Source organism: Vidua macroura, chromosome Z (assembly GCF_024509145.1).
Source record: "Vidua macroura isolate BioBank_ID:100142 chromosome Z, ASM2450914v1, whole genome shotgun sequence".
Classification (NCBI taxonomy): domain Eukaryota; kingdom Metazoa; phylum Chordata; class Aves; order Passeriformes; family Viduidae; genus Vidua; species Vidua macroura.
The window spans coordinates 8471984-8490482 of NC_071611.1; the positions used below are offsets into that span (position 1 = coordinate 8471984).

General features: G+C 40.7%; 1 protein-coding gene across 2 annotated transcripts; it reads left to right on the plus strand.

The window, feature by feature from the left end:
- The first annotated feature begins 780 nt into the window (after window positions 1–780).
- On the plus strand, window positions 781–15230 carry NFIL3 (nuclear factor, interleukin 3 regulated). 2 transcript variants are annotated; one of them, XM_054003089.1, is made up of 2 exons: window positions 781–874; window positions 11250–15230. In XM_054003089.1, the coding sequence occupies exon 2, from the start codon at window positions 11443–11445 to the stop codon at window positions 12814–12816; it is 1374 nt and encodes a 457-aa protein (XP_053859064.1). In that variant the 5' UTR covers window positions 781–874; window positions 11250–11442; the 3' UTR covers window positions 12817–15230. The 2 variants fall into 2 exon arrangements, with proteins under 2 accessions (XP_053859064.1, XP_053859065.1); XM_054003090.1 differs by lacking the exon at window positions 781–874 and adding an exon at window positions 2612–2663.
- Window positions 15231–18499: the final 3269 nt, after the last annotated feature.

Below are 18499 nucleotides of genomic sequence, written 5' to 3' on the forward strand. Positions count from 1 at the left end.
ACCGAAATCCTTCTGCCTTGACGGCCACGAAGGCCGGCGGACAAACCCTGGCGCCCGCGCAGCCCAGGGCTAGGCGGCGCCCCGGCTGGGCCGCCGGCGGGCTCCTTTCCCCTTGCCACTTCTCTGCTCCTCGTCCTTTTACGATTATCGCCGCTGCTTTCCGCGAGTGACGGCAGCCTCAGCGCGATCCGCCGGCGGATCGCCCGTGCGCGTGGCGAGGCGGCGGCTACGCGCCTCGCGAGCGCGGCTCCCGCCTGCTTGTCCGACGGCGCGGAGACGGCGGGTGCGAGGGCTCGGCTCCCACACGCCGCGCAGACACACGCCCGTAACGCCGCGCACCGAGGCGGCGGCGCGGGGCGAGGGGGCGGCACTCGGGCCCCGCCGCGCCGGAGCGGAGGCGCCGCGCCCCGGCGGGCGGAGGCTGCGCGGGCCGAGCGCCCCCCTGCGCGCTGCCGCCGCGCCGGTTACGTAAGCGCGGGCGCCCCCCGCGCCGCCCCCCCCCCCCCCGCCCCCGCCGGCGGTTATGCAATCGCAGCACACAGACCTACTGTACCGCGCGCCGCCCCGCGCCCCGCCCCGCCCCGCCCCCGGGCGCTCCCATTGGCCGGCTCCCCTCGGCGCCCGGCGCCCATTGGCTGGTCGCGGCCGCCAGTCACGGCGCGGCGCGGCCGGCATGCGGGCTATGAGCGCCGCGCCGCGCAGCCCTGACCTACTAACACACATCCCTCCGCGCCGCCGCCGCGCGCTCCCGCCCGCCGCTCCGCCGCCGCCCGCACGGCGCGGCACCGCACCGCGCCCGCTCCGCACCGCCGCCCGCCTAGCCCGAGGACCGGCGCGGGGCGAGGAATGCTCGGCGCTCCGCGGTGCGCTGCAGGTAGGAAGGAAGGCGCGCGTACAAAGTTGGGGTGCCCGCCCGGTGCTTCGCTCTAGCTCCGGGCGGGGGCCGGCCCTTGCTTAAGGGGAGCCCAGCCAGCTCCGGCCGCCGCCGGGCGGGGAAGGGTCCGTCGGCGGCCCCGCTCTGGGCGGCTCGGCGGAGGGGTGGTGGCGCGGGAGGCAGCCCGGGAGATGCCGGCCGACTGCTCTCGCTGTCGGGGCGTGCCCGTTCCTGGCGTGCCGCGCTGCCCCCCGCGCGTCTTCGCAGCGAGCCCCGGGCAGCGCCGCCGGAGCGGCTGCCCCGCGTTGCATAATACGCCGGCGGGGAGCGGAGCTGCCGCGGCGGATGCCGTGCGGGGCGGAGGACTGGGTCCCGGGCAGCGCCAGCCACGAAACCACCGGGAGCTGCTGCCGGAGCCCGCCGGCCAGACCCAGTCCTCTCTCGGGCGGCGTAGGGGCATGTTGGCCGCGGGCAGTCGGGATCAATGGCAGCGGCCCGGGACCGGGGCTGCGCTTGTCTCAGCCAGCATTTTCGTCACTTTTTGTCGCTGTTTTTTAGGCGCTGCGGGACCGATCGCATAATAGTTCCTGGAAATGTTGCATTATGTAACCACAAAATATGCTGGCGGCGGGGCTGGGAAAAGGGAGCTAATTATGCGATTTTATAATCTCCCTACAAAGAAACTAGGACAATCTCGCCCCGAAAAAAAAAGCCCCCTAAACCCGTAACTGTAACAGGTTTTGTTAAAGTGTGTTTATTAGGGGCAAGTACACAACTGGGTAAGTGGGGAGGCGAGGCGCGCTCGCCGGCTGCGTGCCGGGTGCCTTAAAACGAGATTTGTGTTGGGTCTATATTTAGCCCCTTCGCGTTTTAGCAATTGTGGCTTCATGTGCTATTTCTGGTCTTTTCTCCAGAGCCGTGCGTGTGTAAGACGTTCGAGGCATTTGCTCGGATTTTTAACTCTACGCCTTCGGAGGCGTTTTAGATCAGGCTGTATTTATTTTTTAGGGAAGGCGTTTCGCCCAGACGCCGTGGCATCTCTCCGGTACGGGCTTTCAGTGGGAAAAAAAATAATGAAAAATAATTTTTAAAAAGACCAACCGATCAAAACATCAGACCAAAACAAACCAAACGGGAACGGCTTAATTTAAGGAAGAAAGGCGTTTACGGGAGATCCTCAGCCGCGCTAGAGGGGAGAGGAAGAGCCGTCCCGGCCGTGCCCTGACGGCCGCGGCGAGCTGGGGACCAGGTGCCGCCGGCCGCCGTGGGGCAGCGGAGCCGGGCTCCGGGGGCGGCCGCCGGCAGTAGGTCAGTGTGACAGATCCGATGGGCGGTGGAGCGGAGCGGGTGCGCGGAGCCCGACGAGTTCTCCGCGCCCATCTTCTCCTCCCAGAGGCTCGCGGGGGTCGCCGCTGCCTCCCTTCCCCGGCGGCCGGCGGGGCGCGGCGGCGGCGGGCGAGCGAGGGCTGGGGGCGCTGGCGCTCCCCCTCAGCCCTTTGTTCTGGGCTGGGGCGGCGGCGGCGGCGGGGGGGGGGCAGCGGGCTGATAGCGCGGGGCCGAGCGGGCCGGGGCCATGCGCCGCCGGTCACGTAGGGGGCCGCGGGGCCGAGCCGGGCCGCCTTTGTGGCGGGCGCGCTGCGGGGCCGAGCGGCGCAGGGGCGGCGGACGCCGTCTCCCCGCAGCTCGGCCCCGCACCGCGCCCCGCGGAGCGTCCCCACCCCGCTGCCCATCACCCCCCTAGTCCCACCGTCGCCTGCAGGCAGGGATCGCCAGACAAAGGCCCTCGCAGGTAGGCACGAGATTAGCGTTTTCTTTCGTTTCTTACGTAACGAACGACAACAACACCATAAAGGGGGGGGGGGGGGGGGGGGAATCATCATTGCCTAATTCTGTAATTTTTTCCCCAAGTCAGTTCGGCGTCGCAGTGGCTGTGTGTTTTGTATTCTAGGGCCAGCTTGTGCTGTGTCCTCGATAGGAGCATAGCTTGAAAGTTGCTGACGATAACTTGCCTTTCAAGATGAGGTGATTTTAATTTTTAAATTTTTTTTTTAAATTTTTAATTACTAAAACGGTTCTCCAATACGTGAAACCAACATCACTGTGCTTCTGACCAAAAACCTCCCAAACGAGTACCCCAGACACAGGCTTTATGTTCGTTGTACCTGCTATAGGAAGTAGCAGCAAAGTATTTAAAAAATGTAATATTCTTGGTAACTGCATGAACTTTTTTGCTGCTTGATTGTTGGGACCAAGTACAGCCTTGACAGTGAGGCTTTTTTGGAGTTACTGTTTTGTTAAAAACAACCCCCTTTTTTTTTTTTTTGTTGTCCTTGTAACTTGAATGATTGCACTTAGTTTCGTTATGTTTGCTCCAGTGTGTATGTAACCTACTTTGAGTTATCTTTGCCCTCCTCAGTAATTAATTAAATCCAGAGCCTCGTTTGAAATATTGCTCTGTGCATTGCTTTTATGGACCTTATTCAATCAAAATGTTGACTTTGATGGGAAACTCGAATGAATAAGGATTTGGTGTTTTGGTCCAAAAACCTGATTTAAACCAACAAGTTCAAGGACTGTTGAATAAGGATCGTTAATAACATTGGCACTAACAGTTATTGTTACATTACAGATGTCTTTGACTGTTAAAATGCTAATAAGCTTTAGAATAATCTGCCTCAACTTTCATTTACTTTATATTTTTAATTCGTGCTCCAAAGGACTCTTAACTAGCTTTCAAAATATCCAGCTTCCTGAATTTGCATCCAAAGCCTCAAGTTTCTGCTGTTTTGGTGGGGGTTGTTTTGCATTTTGTTTTGAGGTTTGGGGAGGGGATTTTTTTGTTTGTTAGTTTTTGTTTTTAAGAAACTGATGTGAAGGTGTCAAGAAGCTAAGAATCTTCCCATGGGCAGTATGAACTTACATGACCTCCAAACAGCTTGTTTCATCTTAAGAAGGAACAGTATTTGCCTTGCTTTAGATGAAATTTATAGAACATGCATTCTTTCTATTGCAGTAGAGTCAAAAGACAGTCTGAGAAAGATATCAGCACCATGCTGGTTTTTTCCAATCCTTTATCTTGAAATAAAACTCTTAAATAAAATAAACCTTTAACTCATTTTAAATTGACTTATTTTAACAAATAGTTATGCAAACTACGCTTATGCAATAGTTTTTTTCCAGACGGCAATCTCGCTGCTGTTATAACATCACTGTGATGCAATAATATGAACAATAAAATCCTCTGTTTGAGTCTTATTACACACTGTTAAGCAATGTATCTGACTCATCAGCTTAATTGAATCTTCTAGGTGACCTTGCCATGATCATTACAGCCAGTTATGCGATATAAATGTGCTTAGACTATGTAATAGAAAAAAAATGCAAATAGATGGCCAATTCCTGCAGTCCAATCTAAAAGAAAATGACAATTGATTTCCGTTTTAGTATTTTACAGTATTAAAGCATTACCTTACAGTATTTGAAAATATTTTTTTAGTAGCTACATGATAATGTAACTGTCTAATACTGATGGTAAGCATGACTGTTAAAACAAGATTGTGTAAACAAGGGAATAGTTGGTCTTGACTAAAAATGTGGTAGAAGCAAAGTTATTAAGAAATTATATTATATGGTAGATCTGAAATAAATCTAAAGCCACCTTAGATACCCTGCATTTTTTCCTAATTCACTTGTTGAATTGGTCCATGTCCAAAATAACATAATATGAGACTGAATTTTGTGACAGATATTAAATATATATTCTATTAGGAAAAATGCCTTATTTAAGACCTGGCTTTTTTCCTTTTCTCGAGTTGCTCCACCTTGGTGTAATTTTCAGTCTGTCCTGCAGTATTTGAATAATTAACCAGTTTTTGCTATGGAGGTGTCTGCACAACAGCTGACAATATAGATGCCAGTGCTGCAAGACTTCTCTTTGCAAGTGAAATGCAACCCAACAAAGAAAATAATGCTCAGCATGGGCAGTGGTCTGGACCATCTCACAGAATTGGAGCTCTAAAGATTGCTGTTTCTCTGCTCTCTCTGCTGTGAGTGGTAGATAACAACAATTTACAGCCAGCATTTATTTTATATATTTACTTCAGTTGTTATATAACAAGATGCATGTTTAGAGCATCAGCTGGGATTAATTGACATAATTCTGCTGCCTTTAAATAGAGCCATATAAATTTAGGTCAGCTGAAGGTCTGGTCCATGGTTGGCATTTTAAGAACACAGATCAATAATAGAAAGCTATTTGTTGTCAGAATAATTAATATTTGATTTTGTGGACTTATTTTTAATGGTTTGTAACTAAGGGAAACCTGAAATTGTATTTCCAGAACATGGTTGCTATTAAGTTATAGCTTTTCACAGTCTGGTTCTTCCTGCTGTCAAGTAGTTATTGAAATGAAAAACATTCTGTCATAGATGGTACTGTAACTTCAGTAACAATTGCTGCTATTGAGGCATTATTAAAATACTGGAAAGTGATATGGTATTATTAAATTGCATATTTACATGTGTATACAATATATATTATATATATGGAATTAAATATTTACCCAAGATATATTCCTTCTCAGTTTTACATTTTTTCCTGGTGCTATCAGTAATATTCTTAGATCTTGTTTTTTACCATTTTAACCAGATCAAGAAATAGCTTGTTTTAGGAAACATGAACTGATCTGGCAGAATCATACTGTCTTCACAAGGAAATGAAAGAAAATGTGGGGCAAATTGGCACTTGTTAAGCTTCACTGACCTTTTCTGAACAGCTACCCTTAACATATGTTTTCTGCTCTCCAAATAGAAATTTTATTTCTGTAATTTACCTTTGGTAAGCAGGCTGTACTTTAATGAGTTAATTTGTAGTTCTTAAGATAAACTGTAACTAAAGTAATTTTTCCAACAAAGAAAGCCTTTTGTAAAAATTACATATGACATCAGCTTTCTGGGTACAACATAGAGTTGGGTAATATGAATTTGCAATAGTATTTCAAGTTCCATTATAATCTTACTTATTTTTTCCTTACATTTGATTGAACAGTGTCATAATAAATGATTTCTGATGAGCCCGATGGAATATATTTTGTGGACATATTCCATTTTTTTCCTTCAATAATATGATCAACATTTTAGCAAAAGTGGGTCAGCTTGTACAAAGTTATCATCATCAGTGTTCCACTGACCTAATTACACATTGGTCCTGAAACAGTAAGCACTTAAGATGTTCATGAAGTTGTAGGAAAAGGAAACTGCGTACAGGATCAATACTTGTGCATTGCTTCATGCTGTTGTAACACATTCGTGGTCCTTATGCACATTACTATGTAACAGCAGAAATTGGTGGCAATATTAATGTTGTAAATGCTTTTCCCCTTTGTGACTGTGGATAACCTGTCTGTCGTAGCATAAAATGCAGTCACCTAAGTTTTATCAAAAAGTTTTAACTTCATTTGTTCTATGTTGTCTAGACCCTCTGGCCCACAGATCTATCCCAGGGCTATCACTGTTTCAGTGTATCCAGCATTAAAGCTTTTCTTCAACAGGAACATGAACCCACAAACTGTTTTAGGTAAAAGGCAAGAAAAAGTATGTTGGAGGACTTCAGTGGAGATTGGAAATATTCTGGATTTCTGAATTATGATAGATAGTGATAATGATAGGTGCAGAGTTTCACGGCAAAATTTTTGTCTGTGGAAAGCAGTAGAGGTAGAGTATCTCCAACATTTTTCAGCAGTGTTTAGGGAGGCTGTGCATACACCACCTGAGCTTAAACTCAGTCCTATGTGTGTGATGAGAATTATATATTTTCTGTACCTTATCAAAGTATTGAGATAGATAGCATCTGGTTTTGGAATACGTTGAAGATAAAGTGCAAAATACGTCTTTCAGTTTTCCAAAATTTGGAATGGAAACTGGCAACTTTGGAATCTATGAACAATTTCTATAGCAGCTCATCTGGTATGTAGCCAGATTTTCAAAATTGATAAACTGGGGCAGAATGGTGGCAGTAATATAATTAAAAATACCTATGCAAAACATGGACAACATCAACTAAAAAAAAAAAAAAGCAGAGACATTAAGACGAGCACAATTGTTTTTTGCAAGTGTGCCATATAGTGGTGGTGATGATAGAGGCACGTTTTTTTTCCTAGAACAAAAGAAGCTATACACAACTGTTATTTTCTTCCATTTTTAAGGGCTGATATATATTCCTCTTGTAGACACAATGATACAAAACTGAATTGTGTTTGAGCATCCAATGCTAGGAATGGGATTTCATTTAGTGTGATAGAATCACTATCAAAATGCTAGAGCTGTAGAATTAAACAGTCATTTTATCCTAGGATATGTTTGAAAAATTATGCTTGGAAATAGAATGAATTATTTCGCTAAATATAAATGAAAGCATGCAGTTACTCTATGGAGAAGCTTCAGTACATGAGGAGGTTCCCATACATTCTCTAAAGCAGAAATTATTTATGCAATTAAATTACACAGAAGAGAGCAAGCTTGTGGCCTTGTCCTCCAAACTTTGAGACCTCTAAATTATTACAGTGTGAATACGTAAATCCCCAGGATCAGATCTTGAATGTGCCATGTTGTCATTTCAGTGTTTTTTGAAGTCCCATGGATAAATTAATTTTTTGTGATTTCTGTATGCATAATTTTTTGCTTCAATAGCATGAGTCCTATACAACAGAATCTGGGACTGTTATTCTGCTTCTGTTGAAGTCAATGGCAAAATTGCTGGGGGAGCAAATCTGGCTTTGTAATTAAGTTAATAGGGTCGAGTGTTATTACATTGTAGAATTGGCACTCAATGCCATTAACATCAACCAACCAAATGTTGATTTTATAACACTTTATGAGGGAGTGATAAAGCAATTGAAAAATTAATCATAAGGGAAAATATTGGTATTTGAAATGTAGTCAGAGGAATCATTACAGTTCATTAATTTATGTTTAAATACTCATGTTTTCCAATGGAATTATAAAATGCTAGTGAAGTGAAATGGCTGGTTCCATTGAAGGCATGTTGCCATTATCATCAGATGGAATTTAATTTGTTTACAGACTCAGCACTGGGCTGATCCAGGTGAAGAAGTACTACTAAACAAGAGGTTTGACTCCTGTTTGTAAAGCCACAGTTCCAGTTACCATAATAAAAGCACTCAAGAAATACAGAAAGAGTTAAAGATCTTTTGTTGTTCTGTTAATTCGCAAAAGTAAATGGCATTAGGTGTAACTGAATAAATAGCAAACCTGTATGACTATGTCAGTGGGTTACAGGTCTGTCCTGACAGCTTTACTGATGGACTCTGGCAGAGAGAAAAGTTGAATATTGCATGCAAAAACACAGTCATTTTGATACATGCTTAATATTTACTGTGGATTGCATACTACTTACATTCTGTCTGTTTATGCCAGGAACAATGTGTACAGGAGGGAGACTGGCCAAAACAGGAGTTAACAGTGCTACAGTGAGCAGATTGGGCCATTCCAGTGTACAATCTGCAGATGTCCCATGGAACAAGGGACATGAACTCTGCAGCTGGCAGGGCTAAGTTCAGCTCAGTGCCAGTCTTAGGCTTGCGGGAGGGTATTTGGACATGCAGTTGAGTTTTTATCTATCAGTATGGTCATATTGATGAACTATGTCATTAGTCTACATTCATTTAGGCAAAAAGCCACAATCCAGAAACTTTTTGCTAATTATTATTACCATTATTAGTATTTTTCCTAGACCATAGTGTTGGACAAACACTGAAGTGGGATAGCTTTGACCTGGAAACCATACTGATAGACAAGGTCCAAATTCTGATCCTGATACAGTCTTACTCAAGACTAAACATTACTTTTATGGCATGTGGAAATAAAAGATGGGGATATTATAGAGGAAAAAGTATTTCATTTGTGTAGGTATGGTTTTGTTCTTTTAAAATATCCAATGATTCTATAAGTATTTCCTTGTTTATGCTACCACTTCAACTAAGTGTAGATGTTCTAAGCTATATGGTGCATCTATATATATGTGGTAACAATAATGATGACATATGCATATTAATGTGTGTTTTCTGGGAGAACAAATATTTTGATTTGAGTGTAGCTCTCCGATATTGTTAAATTCAGTAAGAGCTGTGAACTGATAAGGACATGAAATTTCACAAAAGTTGTTTTGAGCACTTTTTGCTCATGTGAGTGTTGGCTGAGATACATACTAAGAGACAAGTGATGATTTCATAGGTATTGAGTACATGATACAATTTCCTGCTGTGTGTCATGGAAGGTGTCTGCGACTGGTACAGGTGAATAGAGTGATTGTAGTGGATCAAGACAATTACGGATCAGTAATTGTGTACTCCCAGTTCTACAGGATAATGAAATGAAATCCCAGAATTCTATTAGTGTAAAATGATGCTACAGTGCTACAGAGACTGAATATTCTACAAATGTGACAAAAGGTCAAGGGGCCTTGTCTTCTCTTTTTTGTTGTTGTTGTTTTAAAGTTTCAGCAATGATTTTTTTTAATTGTTGACTTACACTAGGTTTAAAATGGTATACATATTAATTAAATAATTAATTCCCTGAATCAGTGAAATGGGCAAAATGTCTATACACCTACTTCAGCAAATCAAACTGTACTGAAAATTTTGAGAAACAGATGTTGCTTTGCTGTAGTGTTTCTGGTTTGCTGATCCAGCTCCTTCAGTCCTGACAGAAATCTCCCTTTTGACTCCACTTGGAATTTCGGATCAGGGTCTAACTATGTAACTGTTTGTGTATTAGAGGTATGTTTCTTCTTTTCAAACATGACAATTTGTGGTGCTGCTTTTGCACTAAAATATTCGATGCTGTCTTTGGTGTGGTTGGTTTCTAACTATTTTTCATTAGGGTTGTATTATCAAAGACAAATAGTTACATGTTAGTAATTAACCATGGATTTAGGAAATTCTACTTAGTTGTTCTATTAAATGTGTTAATTTTTTCATGACAGAAGAATTGGCATGGTTTGATGGAACAGAACCCAGATTGAAACCTTAGTCTTTATGACCTTGCTTAATTGTTACTACATCACTCATTCCACTTTGTCTTCTGGAAAAGACAAGAGAAACTGGCAGAATACAATTCATTAATTCTTTTATAACTTTCTTGACTGATAATGTTAAAATTAGTTTCATTAGTCATTGTAAAAACATTCCCAGTAAATAGAGACATTAATCTGAAGTGGCTGATTTTTTTTTTTTCTGGTTGTACAGGCAAGAATGATTGCTGACTAGATAGTCAATTCTATAAAAGCACTTGGCATACTACATTCTTTTCAACAGGAACATGATTGACTGTAGAAAATTATATACTGAGAAGCTGTGTATAAGATCAAGACCAAGTGATCTTAATATTTTTGCATTAAAAAGTACGAAATAAAACAAAGGCCAATATAAACTGTTAAGTTCAAATTTAATGATTAAAATGCCTGAAGCTAAAGGTTAGGCTAGTTTTTATTTGTTAATGGTAAGACTTTGGGTCTAAACTTTTACTTCAATGCAAATGCTGTTTCCTGGAGGTGCACATGCCCCAATGGTATTAAACTTTACTTTGACATACTACAACTATTTGTCAAATGCAATTTTTAAATTAAATGTAATTTCTCTAATGTATTTTTCAATAATGATTTTAATGTTTTCTTTGTAAGATACTAGAAAACTACATTTTTTGTCAATATTTTTTAGTTAGGTACTTGCCTAAATTATGTGTGCGAACTTGCTACTTTGAATCAATATGATGGATACAAACACTTGCATATATTTTTTTACAGGATTCAAAAGCAGCAATTAAATGCTTAATAGATAAGCATTGGATAATGGTGGTATTTTAAGACAATAGAAAGCACTCCTTCTTCTCTAAATCAGCTTATGTTATTTTTAATCCTTGAGGGACCCAAATATATTGCATTTCTGTCATACACCACAGCTGTTTTCAGAAGAGATGCTTTAATGTGGGACAGGATACTTTGCAGTGCTGCTCATCAACATGCTCCCTGTTCTGCAGTTTAAAATGTTGGAAAGTTATAATTTGACCAGTGATGTCATGGAAGGTTCAGTGACAGCATTAGTGTAGGGTCAAAACTCAAATGTTTTTTAATTGATTCTTCCTTGGATCATATAATATTTTAATATTTGTTTTGGAAGCAAATCTGCTACCTCTAGGTGTCATGAAATTTAGAATATAAATAGTTTCAGTGTTGAGCTGTCTTCATATCACAGCAGGTTTAATCAACCAAATTATTGTCTAAAATATTTGTCAATAGCTACTTTTGTGTGTTTTGATCCAGCAGTTCCTAAGTAGTAATAAAATTCTCTATTTATTTCAGGTTTTTAAGAAGATTCCCATTGAATCTGCTAAGAAAACTGGTTCTAGACATACACTTCTCTCTGAGATTATGAAAGAAAAGGAAGAATGTGTGTGGATTTAAAATTACTGTATTTATCAAGTTGTGGAGTGAGAAGTACTGGGGAGATAGCTCGCTCTGTTGCTTATTGTAGATCTTCTACAAATTGTTTCTGATGCAGCTGAGAAAAATGCAGACCCTTAAAAAGGAGCACGGACCTGTTGACACAAGTAGCAATGTGGACAAAATCATGGTACTTAAATCAACCTTAGCAGAAGTATCTGAAGAATTGTCTACAAATGAAGATATACTACTTACTGAAGCAAGTAGTGGAAAGAGCAAATCTTCAGCTTGCCGGAGAAAACGAGAATTCATTCCAGATGAAAAGAAAGATGCTATGTATTGGGAGAAAAGGCGGAAAAATAATGAAGCTGCCAAAAGATCTCGTGAAAAGCGACGACTGAATGACCTTGTCTTAGAGAACAAACTAATTGCACTGGGAGAAGAGAATGCCACTTTGAAGGCAGAGCTGCTTTCATTGAAGTTAAAGTTTGGTTTAATTAGTTCTGCGGCCTATGCCCAAGAGATACAGAAACTCAGTAGCTCAACAACTGTGTATTTTCAAGATTATCAGAGTTCCAAATCAAATATTAACTCATTTGTAGATGAACATGAACCATCTATAGTTGGTAGCAGTTGTATTTCTGTCATTAAACATTCTCCTCAAAGCTCAGTGTCTGATGTATCTGAAACATCAACTGTAGAGCATACCCAACCAAGTCGTATACAAAGCAACTGTAGAAGTCCTGAAAATAAGTTCCAGATTATAAAACAGGAGCCTATTGAATTAGAGAGAGAGCCAAGAGATGACAGAGGATCATATAAAGCGTCCATATATCCAAACTACATGGGAGCTACCTTTAATGTATACTCACATTCTCCTCCTCTCTTGCAAGTTAATAGGTCCTCCAGTAATTCCCCGAGAACATCAGAAACTGATGATGGTGTAGTTGGAAAGTCATCTGATGGAGAAGATGAACAGCAGGTTCCTAAGGGTCCAATTCATTCCCCAGTTGAACATAAAAATGTTCATGCAACAGTTAAAGTTCCAGAAGTGAATTCTTCAGCTTTGCCTCACAAACTTCGAATCAAAGCCAAAGCCATGCAAGTTAAAGTGGAAGCAATGGATAATGACTATGATGCAACACAGAAGTTGTCGTCACCCATTGACATGTCCTCAAAAAGACATTTTGAGCTTGAAAAACATGGTGCACAAAACTTGGTGCATTCTTCTCACACTCCTTTCTCGGTTCAAGTGACTAACATCCAAGACTGGTCACTTAAACCAGAACTCTGGCATCAGAAGGAACTCAACGTTAAAATTCAGAGTGGTTGCAAAACTGGAGTTGTTGAAATAAAAGACAATATCTACAATGTCTCTGAGTCAGAGAATCTCTATTTGAAGCAGGGCATAGCAAACTTATCTGCAGAGGTTGCTTCACTTAAAAGACTTATAACTACACAAATCTCTGCATCAGACTCTGGTTAATTTACTACTGAAAAAAGGCTTATTGTTTCAAAGGATGTCATTTGCAGTAGATGAATATGTTTTGTATGATGCTGAATTTTCACTGGACTTGTGATGTCATTTCACTGTAATGTTCGCATAATGTCTGATTGGTGTCTTTTTGTGCACAAATTATTATGAAGACTAGGTTGTGCTATGATCACTATGCCTTGAGTATAGTCAAGTAGCCTGTACAAAGGCTGTATATAGTGGACTTTAATTTCTTTTGTTCTACTACAGAGCGTGCAAGTTACCAGTTACAATAAAATATTGGTGACAAACATAGAACATCTACTCCAGTTCAGTTGATTTTATGAACTTGTAAATAAGTTGTTAATTAAAAACTGGGTTTTTTCTTACACTGTGCTCAACTTCACTTACGTTTTTGGTTTTTGCAGCCTAACAACCAAATTACAATTTACAACATGTGTGATCCTTCCGGCCACCTTTTTCCTTAACACGTTTTTTAGAAGAGAAGTAAAGTGAATATTTATAATTTAAACAGTACCAATTTATAGCCTTAGCCTTCTGTAACTTATTTCTTAGTAGAAATTAACCAAAAGCCCTGCAAATTCTAACCCAGTAACTAATATCAACAACCTTTTTTTTTTCTCCTTCAATCTCAAATGAGACAGTAATGAGTTTCCTGGATGTTTTAGTGTGACAAACAATTTTTCAATATTTTTACTTGGTGTTTTAGGTGAAATTAGTTAAGTCAGATTTGTACATCTGCAAAGTTTTCAGAGCCTTGCAGTGGCACAACTGGACAGCGCCATCTCTTTCAAGGGGTGGCTTGCATCTGCAAGGGGTGCAGGCATGGAAAGTCAACCCCTCTTGCATACCAGCATTCTGTCCATAGCAGACCACGGGCCACCTGTACATGAAGTATAAGGCTCCTGGATTTGTAAACTCTGAGCTCAGCTAGGTAAATACTTACACAAAGGCTAGGCAATAGCAGTTGCAGAGTTAAAGATCATCTGCTATTTTAGTTCCCAGGATGGGACATAATGCAATTATGCATGAAGTAAGTCTTGCCAGCAATTTGTCCCTGGTTTCAATGGCTTAATTAACTGAACTGGAATACCTTGGCTTGCTAAGGGCATTTTGCAAGAGCATCTCAGATGTAAAATGGGGACTGTGTGAAGAACTGCACAATCTAGACACTGCTAGCCCCTTACAACTTATGCAGATGATGAGTTCTTCACTGATGACTGGACAGGGCTGTGGTGCTCTTTGTCTTTCAGAAGAGCCATTGAACCATGGAGTCTAGAATTGTATCACATATCCTTGGTTTGGCTTACCAAAATCTTTCATTTTAAAAATAATTCATAAATAGAGCATAAACTTTACAGAGGTTCTTTTCATGATGCTTCCCCCTTCTTTTAACGTACTAATAAATCAGACTAACAAATAAGTTTTTCTGAAAAGGCTTTTTATTAATTGCCATACTGTATAATGAATTGAACCTTTCCATAGGCTTAAAATACTAATTAACAAACAATATGTAGGTATTGTTTTTTTTTTAAATTAATACTTGACTTGAGTGAGAGAAAGTTTGTCAATTTTTTGGGGATATGAAGAGGAGTCTGAGTCACTCCTGATAGCTCTGAAGCTTGGTCCAGCAGTCAAGGCAATGGCAGAACTCCCTGATGTCAGTAAGGACAGGATTTGATTCTGTGCCTTTTCAGGAACTGATGATTCAGTTGTGTTCTGGGAGGACCTCCGCACAGAAATCACTGGTACTTTCTGAGCTTTTTTGAGCCTTCTAACTGCTGTGCTGTATTTGTGGCATTCAGAGTTGATAAACTGCTATTCTTTTTTCATGCCTTAATAATACAATAGATCCCATAGCTGGGCTCTGTATGTATTTGGTAATTAACATAGATGACATTTCAATGTTACTGAAAATAAGCTCAGGATTATTGCATGAAATGTAAAAATTTGCATTGAATGATGGGGATATGAGACATGAGGCAGTTATGGCTACTGCCTCCTTGCTTGCTAAGTATCTTCTGTAAGCAACAATAAAATTCTTTAAATATTTTGCATATTATTTATCACATGTAATGTGTTCAAGGAGAGGACTTAAAACTCTCAGTGTTGCCATCAGTGTAAGCCTAGATCTATTGGGTTTTTTTCCATTTCTTGTTAGAATTGTTTGTCATAATGGAAGAATGTTGTCCTCTTTCTAGCTCATGATATATTTTGTGTATCTGTTTTGTGCAATTAATACTTAACAGTAATGATGTAGTTAATTTGTTGAAGGATGTCATTGCAAGAAAGTTATAGCATGGAGCTTAGGAGCACAATCAGATGTTATTTATACTCCCTTTATACCTTAGTGTTATGCTTCATTTGAAGAAAGAAATAAATAATTTGTCTTTTGTTCAAAACCAGATCTAACCTACCACATGCTTTTCTATTATGTTCATCATCATAGTCCAACACAGGGGCATTAATTTGGGCTGATGACCGATCTTCCCAAGCTGAAGTTGCTGTTTCTCCATCTAATACTTGGAATGTCTTTCACATACCTATTAAAAATACAAACTGCTAGAGTGTGGGTGGTACATCCAAAGCTCCATTATTGGCTACAGCTGCTGACTCTGAACTGCTCAATTGCAGTAACTGTTGTGTAGATGGCCTCCTCATGCAGACCTCTCACCCTGCTTGCCCATCTGTAGCCTGCTTCCCCTTGGGATGTGAAATGGGAAAGATGGAGTGTCACCCTGTGGGGGTGGGGAGGGAGAGAGTGCAATGAGACTGCCCTGCTCCAGCCTTCATCTTACATCATTATGTAAGTGCTGTGCTCTTCCAACCTGCCTTCCTTGCACTGCAGGAAACAGGATCAGCCTCCATGGAAAAAGTATCCCTGGCTGGTCATGGTCATTTAGTCTCTCAATGGGAAATCAGAAGGTTGGTTTTGAGCACAAAATGGGCTTTTTTTATTCTTGTGAATAAACTGGCATAACATCCTCTTAACTTACAAAAATTGTCAGCAATTGACAAAACAACATGAAACATGGCAAAAGGGGAATCTTTCTCATTTTAGTGTCTTCAATTACAAATGTTAAGGAAGAATACAGAATGTTAAGGAATACAGAAACTGGTAATTCTGAGACTTATCAGTATAAATTCTCTTTCATGATAATTGTTAATGTGAAGGGCTTAATGGAAAAGTACAAGAAGTCTGAAAAATGACTGTTGATTAGCAAGGTAAACTTTTTCCTAGTGATATCAACTAGTGGTTAATTAGCAATATGAAGTGTGACTACAGCTCGTTCATTAAATTTGCCTAACTTAATTGTGTATAAACACAGTAATATAGCCCCATGTTCTATCAATGCCAATATTTTAATAGAGAGGTGAATTGTGGATATGCCCATACATATACTGAGCCCAAATGTTATAATTTTCTGAATACTCTCAAATTTCTGTCTTCAGTAAAACTTATGTATTGCATGGCATATATTTAGATTTTATTAATATTCTATAGAGCTCAATATGCCCTTGATCATGAATAGGAGACAGCTAACTGACAATTCCTGATTATTCTTCTCTTGTTATTTTCTCCCTAATGTCTATTTGAATAGTTTATGAGACCAAAACCACATCTGTGCAAATGCAAAATTGTGCAATAAACACATTCCTGAAGTCTAGTTAAAACAACTGCTAAAAATATTTTCTACTTGCTAGTACATGAATATGCTGTTGAGAATTGTATACAGTGAATTTAGTAAGAAACTCTGAGAATCCAATTAATATGGCCTTTATTATTACCATATTTTTTGAAAGATACTTTTATAGGTTATTGCACAATACAAGATTGGTAACTACAAGAATGCAACAAAAGAATTTTTGGCATTTCTTGCATAAGAATGAGTAACATATTGTTCCACTTCAGTGCCAAATCAAAAGTTAAAAACACCAGGCAGAATCCTAGGGCTTTTAACTCAGTTTTAAGTTCTACTTCCCTTGATGAAGTAGACTTTTTCTGTGTACAATAAGGGACTCACTCAAGAGAAGTAACATCACCAGGATAGACACTTTACAGTTCCTTCCTGGCACAAACTCCTACTGATTGTTCTATCTCTAGGGCTACCTCTCATGATGAAACAGTGATATATGTCACTTCGTACATATCACTGGAACTGTACAGAACTTCCTCACTATGAAACAGAAGGTGACCAGACACCCAACTATTATTTATTCAATGAGAATCTAGAAGGTCTTGGTGAATTAGGAGCAAAAGGTCAGAGTAGAGGCATAGTGTTGCTTGGAAGAGAAAGTGTCAGAAGACATTTGGTTTCAGGACTCCAAAGAATAGTGGGAATGCTTCTATGCTTTTTATGAGTTGACCAGCTATTACCCATGCACTGATAACAATGCTGTCACTAGAGTTATAGTAATTCCCTCTGAAACACTATGGAGCTCCACAGGATTACAAACAGAAGTGCCTGGGAAGAATGTAGGGCATGAGACTTTGCCATGATTTGATGTGGGTTTGTCTCCTGCATGCAAGCATCCTCCCTGCTTCTAGTGCATCTGAAAGAGACCTTATCTGAAAAAGCCTGCATCAGTCCAAACATTCTGAGGAAGCTAAATGGCCATCTAATACTACCAACATTCAGATAAAGAGGTCAATATTTCCTCCACCATCCCTCACTCCCCCGACAAGTCAAACCACAACTCAAAACATTAGTCAGCTGTTATACCTTTTCATGTTATTCAGATTCTTAGATGTGCAAATGAGCATCTCACTTAATAACTTACACATATAAAACAATCAGGCTACCCTGCTATCTGTATGTGCCAGCATCCGTATCCATTATGTCTACATTCTGAGGCATGATGCTAAACAAGTTTCTAACAATCTGGGCCTCTAAAAATTCTCTTAAATTTGGTATATAAATATACTGAGAACATAATGAATTCATTTCCAAGCCAGTTCTGTTATGAAACCTTGAAAGCTGAGACATTAATGCTTTGTATAAAAATCAGAAAATATCAAAGCGTAATGTATCACACCTAAGAGCTGAAAAGATGATAAAATGCAATGAGGGCCATTGTAGCAGAACACTGTTTTCCTTTCTCTGTGTTCTTGACATTATACACATGAATAGATAATACATGTGCTCAATAAAAGACTTGGTGACATATGTTCTATAAAAGCCTCATGGTGAAAAATGTGAACAAGCATACATCATAAATATTTGTGTAAGCAAATCTATATTGGACAAGTGACAATAACAGACAACATATATGAACTATCAGTATTGCATGGGACTGGAAGGAATTGTGTACATTTTCTCATTTTCTGTAATGAGATTACTTAAGAAAAAAAAATTACCTTTTTCATGAAATAATATTTATGTCACTGAAAATAATCAGGAAGAGGGCAAACACCACATATTTGATGGTATTGACAGGTATCAGAATGGGATATTTCCAGTTGTCAGGGACCTACAATGAAACTCAATGATAATCCACTGCCTCACCACTTCAGGGCTGACCAGAAGTTAAAGCCCATCATGTAGGGCATTATCCAAATGCTTCCTTTTAAGGCACTGGCAGACAGGGAGCTTGTTTCAGTGTCTGACCACACTCAGTAAAGAAATATCTTCTTCTGTCCAGCCTGAACCTCTCCTTATGCAGCTTTGAACTA